This window comes from Salvelinus sp. IW2-2015, linkage group LG13, assembly GCF_002910315.2.
Source record: "Salvelinus sp. IW2-2015 linkage group LG13, ASM291031v2, whole genome shotgun sequence".
Lineage (NCBI taxonomy): Eukaryota > Metazoa > Chordata > Actinopteri > Salmoniformes > Salmonidae > Salvelinus > Salvelinus sp. IW2-2015.
Genome location: NC_036853.1, coordinates 47,972,114 through 47,979,060, shown reverse-complemented (window position 1 = coordinate 47,979,060; position 6,947 = coordinate 47,972,114). Strand labels below are relative to the sequence as shown.

Genomic DNA, 6,947 nt, shown 5'->3' with positions numbered 1-6,947 from the left:
AGTCGAGGTCGAGCAACCTTGAGGAGGCAAACAATTAATGGTGGATCCTCAATCGGGTGCTTCAGTCGTTGAGGGGAAAATATGGTGCTGGGCAAGGTTTGAAAAGGCTTGCGAGTTCAATAAAGGGAAGCCGTGATTCTTATTTTTACCCCCGAGGAGATGGTCAAAGACGTGACCAGATGAATTTGCTTATTATTTTAATAAATGTCTTTTAAAAGTAACAGCAAACTTTGACTGTTTTTCTCAACATGACTTGGTGATTCTCTGCATGTAATGGCATGTCATTTTCTTGCAATTTGGAGTAGAGTTGGTCATGATGGTCTCATTAGAAAGCTAACATTCTCCCTTTTCCAGCACTGTATAACACTCCAAATGTGTTTTGGGGTCATAGGACTGATTATGATAAAGCAAGTCACATATCATGTTCACAAATGCCTACTTCATTATTTCCGTTCAATTACTTAATTATTTTCCCAAAACACTTTAATGAGAGAATTAATGCGGTTCATGACGATATATTTTTTTCATATGGTGTATTTGTTTAATAAAACAATTGGACCTTTCATTCTAAGACTTTCATTGAGACTCTCTTTAGTATACATCACATCTGATCTCACCCTATTCTACATACACCCAACAGTGCTTTATAACTAATATACACTTCCTAAATATACCCACACACCAACTGTACACGTCAAAATAGTTTAGTCAGGTTTGTCGGATGATGACTTGACTTATCATAGCTGACTCATATTTACCCACAACAACATATTTATGTCCACCATGATGGGTTTAACAACAATGAAGTCATTCTGTAACTACAGTACAGGAGTCATGTAGTAGGGATGGGTAAACACTTCATGTTGAAAATGTGTTTATCTGTGTGTATGTACCTGAGGGAGTGTATGTCTGTGTAATCTGTATCACTTGTCTCTTCCAGGAGGAGGGTCTGGAGGTGCTGCTGGTGAAGGAGGGGTGTGAGGAGGGTCTGGGGAACCCTGAGGGGATCATGGTCATAGATGACAACCAGACTACACCTCCTCCTGAACCRACAGAGGAACCAGCTGAGCAGCACAGGACCACACACAGTCTCACTGAGGTGAGCCCATGGTATTAGGTCTCCCGAGTGGCGCGATGGTCCAAGACTGCATCTCAGTACAAGAGGCTTCACTGCAGTTCCGGGTTTGAATCCAGGCTGCATCACATCCGGCTGTGATTGGGAGTCCCATAAGGTGGCGCACAATTGGCCCAGCGTCGTCCGGGTTTGGCAGGGGTAGACCGTCATTGTAAATAAGAATTTGTTCTTAACTGACTTGTCTAGTTAAATAAAGGTTAAAAAATAATAATAATAATGTCAGAGCCTATATCCACAAAGTATCTTAGAGTAGGAGTGCTGATCAGTTTTGCCTTTTAAAGACTATGTAGGCTGGTGGGGACCTGATCCTAGATCAGCACTCTTACTATGTGGATACAGGCCCAGGTATTGATTCATTTTGTTTTAAGTGTCGGACCATGCCTTTTGAATGATCAAACCCTTAAAGTGTGTCAAGTAATCAAATCGACTAACACGTTTGCATAATACTCATAGCAATCCCTCATTACCGAATCACAAGATGCTCCATAGGTGGGTGCTCATATCAGATGTCTTGATTCAACATCCTCTCACTCTGTATTTCTTACAGTCAGTAGACATGGAGAAAGGGAAGCCTGATCTGCTGTTAGTCAAAGAGGAGACAATAGAGGACAGACCAGAGAGCATTGATCTGCTGAGTGGACTAAAGATGGGGGAGCAACGTAAGGGATACATACATATAGCCTACATACAGTAATAGATCTTCAATGGGAATAGTGATACGCCTGGCTATTATTTTCCCATTAAACTCCATATGTAGATTTCTCTGARGTGTAACCTCTTCCCGCAGGTGGTTGGCTGGAGGCTAACAAAGGACACTGGGCGGCCATCTTGGATTCCAAGACTGGTGCAGCCAAGATCCCAGGGGACAACATCACTGAGCYGGCCAGAGACAACATAGTGGAGGTCAGTGGATGGAACAGCGTCCTCAACTCTGGGCTMGSGAACAACACTGTTAACCACAACCAGAAACAGACAGTGGAACACAAAACAACATCCGAATTTAGTCTCCGTGACAACAGACTGGCTGAGACCAGGGCGAAGTTTAGATTTGGTCTGCAGGGAGYTGTCTGTATTCAGCTGGAGAGAACAGACAAAGACTCGGCTAGCGATGCTCCTTCCTGCTCCTATAGTTGTGATTCAGAGAGACTGCTGGTGCGTCAGGTTAACCCCCTAACAGGTGCTGCCTTCWGCCTGCCTTCTATAGGATCTATCAACTGGAACATGGACCCTGCGACAACACAGACACTCCCTGACCTTCATCCTTCTCACACTCTCCTCCTGTTAAACCAGACCTCAGACAATGCTTGTGCACTAAATGTCTACACAAGCCCATTGACAAATGACAGTAGTAGTAARGCTATCAGCAGATCTGYTTGCAAAGAGAAACGCTTCCCGTGTTCGTTCTGTGGGAAAGCCTTCAGTTTCCCCAAACAGGTGGAGGTCCACCAGAGAATGCACACTGGGGAGAAACCATTCAGCTGCCATCTGTGCCGGGCCAGTTTCTCCCCACTCATCCAGCCTGGAAGAGGCACCCAGATGGTCCACACAGGGCTGAAACCCCTTAGCTGTACAGTGTCACACACATGCGCTTTGCCAGGCTGGTGACCTGAAGAGGCACCAGAGGGTTCCACACAGGGAGGAAACCCTTCAGCTGCCCCAGTGTGTGAAAGGTTCACCGTCAGAACCAGCTGAAGATGCAACCTGAAGTCCACGGGAGAGAGGCCATTACCAAAACGCACTGCAGGAAGAGGTTCTCAGCAAAGGAGCTATCTCAGGATACACAGCAGAAAAACCATTCCACTGGATGCTTCTGATGTTTTAGATCAAACCCGTGCAATAAAGACACATATTACATTTTCACATTGTCAGCAGAAAAGACCCCACAGATGCATTTGGAATAACGACAGTAACAGATTTCATTGTTGAACCCTATTCGCACGTCCAGCATAAAACATCTGTTACATCTATTGTGGTTTTGATTTGTGTAGGCTGTATTCATTTGATTTCCATCTAGTACATCACGCACGACAGTGTTCCCATACGTACCTCGACGCCAAGAGCGGCGCCCTGTCAATCCTACATCCTCGCACCCCGCCCGCCCACCCAATACCACTTTTCAATCCGAGCCTGAAATGCAGTTTCGTCAAGGTTCCAAATGCAGAGCCCCCCAGTTTTAGCTTGACGACACCTGATTGGTGTGATCTCTTCCCCCCCTCTCCCCGCACCAACTCGATACCAACTGGGCCTCCGTATCTTAAGAAAAGACAGAACAAAAAAACACCGTTCCTATTATTTGCTTGTCCGTCCTCACTCATCGTTTTAACCTAAATTGCATAAATGGGACTTCTTTTTTTATCTCAGCTCCTGACTTTTCATCTGCGAGCTTCACTCCCTTAATAGCAACAGTGTACAAAAATTAGCGCTTAAACATCTCTCTCTTCCATGATCACCCCCGCATAAGCAAGACTGACCATATCAGAATATGAAATTTTCCCCTACCTCGACCCCCTTATTGAAGAAAAAAAGCACCCTCCGTCCTTTCACCTGTTATACAAGATTCCACGTTTTCAATCTGGTACAAGACTGGACGTTGAAGAGTACAGAACTTAGACCGAGAGAAATTTTTTTTTTTTTCTGTTAAGCCTGCCTGTTTTTATTTCTTGAATACATGTCTAAATATTTTGGGAGAACCGCCAGTGGAAACGATAGGGAATTTAGGTGTATCGGCCGTGTTGCCATGCTGGTTCTTTCATCCCGAGAAGCCGGAGAGGACCATGCTGTCATAGACACACAAAGAGATTCTAAAGTGTGTTTTTGAAGCGGCGGTTGGTAGTAAAATATAGCTCCATATGATAGGGAAAGAACAAACAAGGATTTTTTCTGAAGGACACTGCATTCATTTCCAGCGCAATAATGGTTCCATTTACTTGACGCGGGTTAGGAGACTTTGATGCGACAGTCGTACACCCTAGTGGTACCTGTCTGAATAATGCCAAACTTAAGATTTGGAGAAACAGCAAGCATTATTGTATACCGGCGGATGTACGCTCACAATAACTTAGTTCACTAACACACCTGCCGTCAGCATAGGATATGCCTTTTTGGTCTTCTAAAAACAGAAAAGAACAATCCACCAACCCAATCAGGTTGGCTAATCGCGACGCACAAATAAAACAAAAGTTTTGGGACTTAGTTTGAAAACTACGGGACGTGCTTCTGAATTTATCCTGGAGAAAGATAGGTTAGTATGTTTTTAGCATTCAATATGTCATCGGCATAGCGCAACAAAACAAGGAGCTACTTATGGTGTTAGTAGGCCAGGCTTACATCTCTATAAGACGAACTGCGGCGGAGAGGGAAGGTGTTTACGTAGGCTTTGAGAAAGTAAAGGACCCTGACTTAGAGCAAAAGATTGTCAAATCACCGCGATGATGCCTCTCAGATGCCTGGTAATACGTCAAAAACAACCAATATCCAGACAAATAAAACATCAAAGTAAACGAGAAACACGTAGCATGACACTCTGAATTTGGATATAAAGACAGGCGTTCAGCTACATCGCCGTAGTAGTAAAAGGTGTATGCCTTCCATAGCAACCACACGATCAGATAATGTATTGGAAGCCAAGTTGGAGATGGCCCCAACATCATGAGGAGGGTCGGGATCAGGCACTAGGTGGAGGTTTAACACACAGAAAGGATCGATCTGGGAGATGGACAAGGAACAGTTAACCCCATGTATGGAGACAGGAAGTTAAATCATGGTGGAGAATAAAATAGACCGGAATGTAGATGAATCAGGTGTCTTTTTTCCCCGATAGATTAGAGGGGCGCTTGTCCTGAGATGAGAAGAATGGAGGCAAAGGGGTGGCAAACGTCATATTCATAATAGTTTTGTACAAATGACTGAAGTGTGTGGCATCCTATTTTTCACGTTAATATTTCTGTGCATACACGACAGCATCAAAACGAAAAGTAACCGCTTTATATAGCCAACCAAATCATACATCCCGCAACTAAAAGATATTTACTAAATTATACCTACTCGAAATGGAGCGAACACGGCAGAACTCAAAAAATGTATACATAAATGGAGACAGAGAATAAACAGGAATTTTAAACACACCAGCACTAAATGATGGCATCGGAGTACCGTGACAGTTTCGCCATCCTTTCATAACTAGAAAACAGTTATAATGTGGAGAGAGATACAGGACAAACTAGACTTTTTATAAGCTTAATAACCTATTAGGATGGATGGTCAATGAGCGAGGAGCAAACACTTGGGTTTTTTTTTTAGGGTGGTTGAACAGTGTTTTATTATTTTCGATCAATATAGGGCTGGTTTGGAAGGCTTAACATAGCTTTAGCTTCCACCTTTACCCTCGTTTGTCACTGTGTCTCCTACCTCTGTTACTGCCCCACACTGGGCTTGAACCGAGTGATCCTCTGCAACACTCATATGACTGCCCTCTTTAACAACATGCAATCTACTTCACCATACAACAGGTAACTCTTGAATGGCTTCATCTGCAACATTTCAAGGTAGCTGTGGAGTGAGCTTACCGGTACGTTCTTAACTTCGGTTACATGTACACTTCAAAATAGTTTAGTCAGGTTTGTCTGATGATGACTTACTTATCATAGCTGACTCATATTACCACAACATCATATTTATGTCCACATGATGGGTTTAAACCAACAATTAAGTCATCTCTTGTAACTACAGCAAAGGACTCAAATGTAGTGGGGATGATTTAGAATCAATAAATTCTTTGTTTCGCATATAACTGCACTGTCCAATTTACAGTAAGCTATTTACTGCGAAAAAATGCCATGCCATTGTTGAGAGCTAACAAAACACTTTTTTTCACCACGTAGGTTTGATAAATTCACCTCTGAAGGCAAAATGCTGTACTTACATTCTGAAATCTTGCTCTGATTTATCATCCAAAGGATCCCAGAGTAACATGACGTGTTGTTTTGTTAGATAAAATCCTTTTTCATATCCTAAAAAGGTCCATTATAGCATGCACGAGTCGATTGTTGTATTTCCACTTGTTCAATTTGCAAAGAAAGGAATCTGTGAAAATCTAACCCTAAATGTTTCAACCGGTCAAATCACGTTCGTATGTTTCCTCAGAGAACCTAGAACGTAACCAGACTTCACTATATATTAGGGTATAGTCATATCCCAGTGGCGTGCGCGTGGGCCCTGGGGGCCTGGGCCTTCAGTGAGGTCCTACACAGTCCCACCCGAATTAATCCACCTCTTATTCCATCATTAATGGATGCCATGGCTCTAGACACTATACATTTAGACAGAAACGCAGTCTAACCAGCATTGCGTAACCTTGAACCATTGACATTTGCCTTGGGTAAAACAGTGGTTTACCCAAAAACATGGACACAATCAATGAGTCTTTTCAATATTTCCCGTATTTTTCTTCACCTTTTCATTGTGCAGCTTCGGTGTGGCCACTGCACGCTTGTTCGTTTGAAGGGTGTGTTCCTTGGGGGTCCGAGGTGGTGGAGCGCGGGCCTTCGGTAGTGTGGGCCGGGAGGCGGTCGGGGTACGTGGATCCCCAAAAGTTTTCAAACAGCACCATTGCTTGTAAGTGCCCAGCCGTACTTTGTGTTCGTTGCATGCCTTGGTTAGACAACTCAGTTTGCAAAGCCAGTCGTGGCTCCAAACACCAAATCAATACTTGCAAAATAATAGGCATTTCCCAGCAGTACAGTTTTGACCATAGCACTCTCGGTACCTGTGAGCGATTGATAGCGCTCGTAGTTGGGAACTTTGAAAGTGTTGA

General features: G+C 43.6%; 2 protein-coding genes across 4 annotated transcripts in view; both read left to right on the top strand.

Annotated features, from left to right (window-relative positions):
* Positions 1 to 6,947, top strand: part of LOC111971721 (uncharacterized) — a 233,612-nt gene that overhangs the window by 29,283 nt on the left and 197,382 nt on the right. The gene's annotated exons all lie outside the window — the stretch shown is intronic.
* On the top strand, positions 231 to 2,740 carry LOC112081188 (uncharacterized). The gene is made up of 3 exons (XM_024147375.2): positions 231 to 1,099; positions 1,683 to 1,794; positions 1,923 to 2,740. The coding sequence occupies exons 1-3, from the start codon at positions 1,010 to 1,012 to the stop codon at positions 2,738 to 2,740; spliced, it is 1,020 nt and encodes a 339-aa protein (XP_024003143.2). The 5' UTR covers positions 231 to 1,009.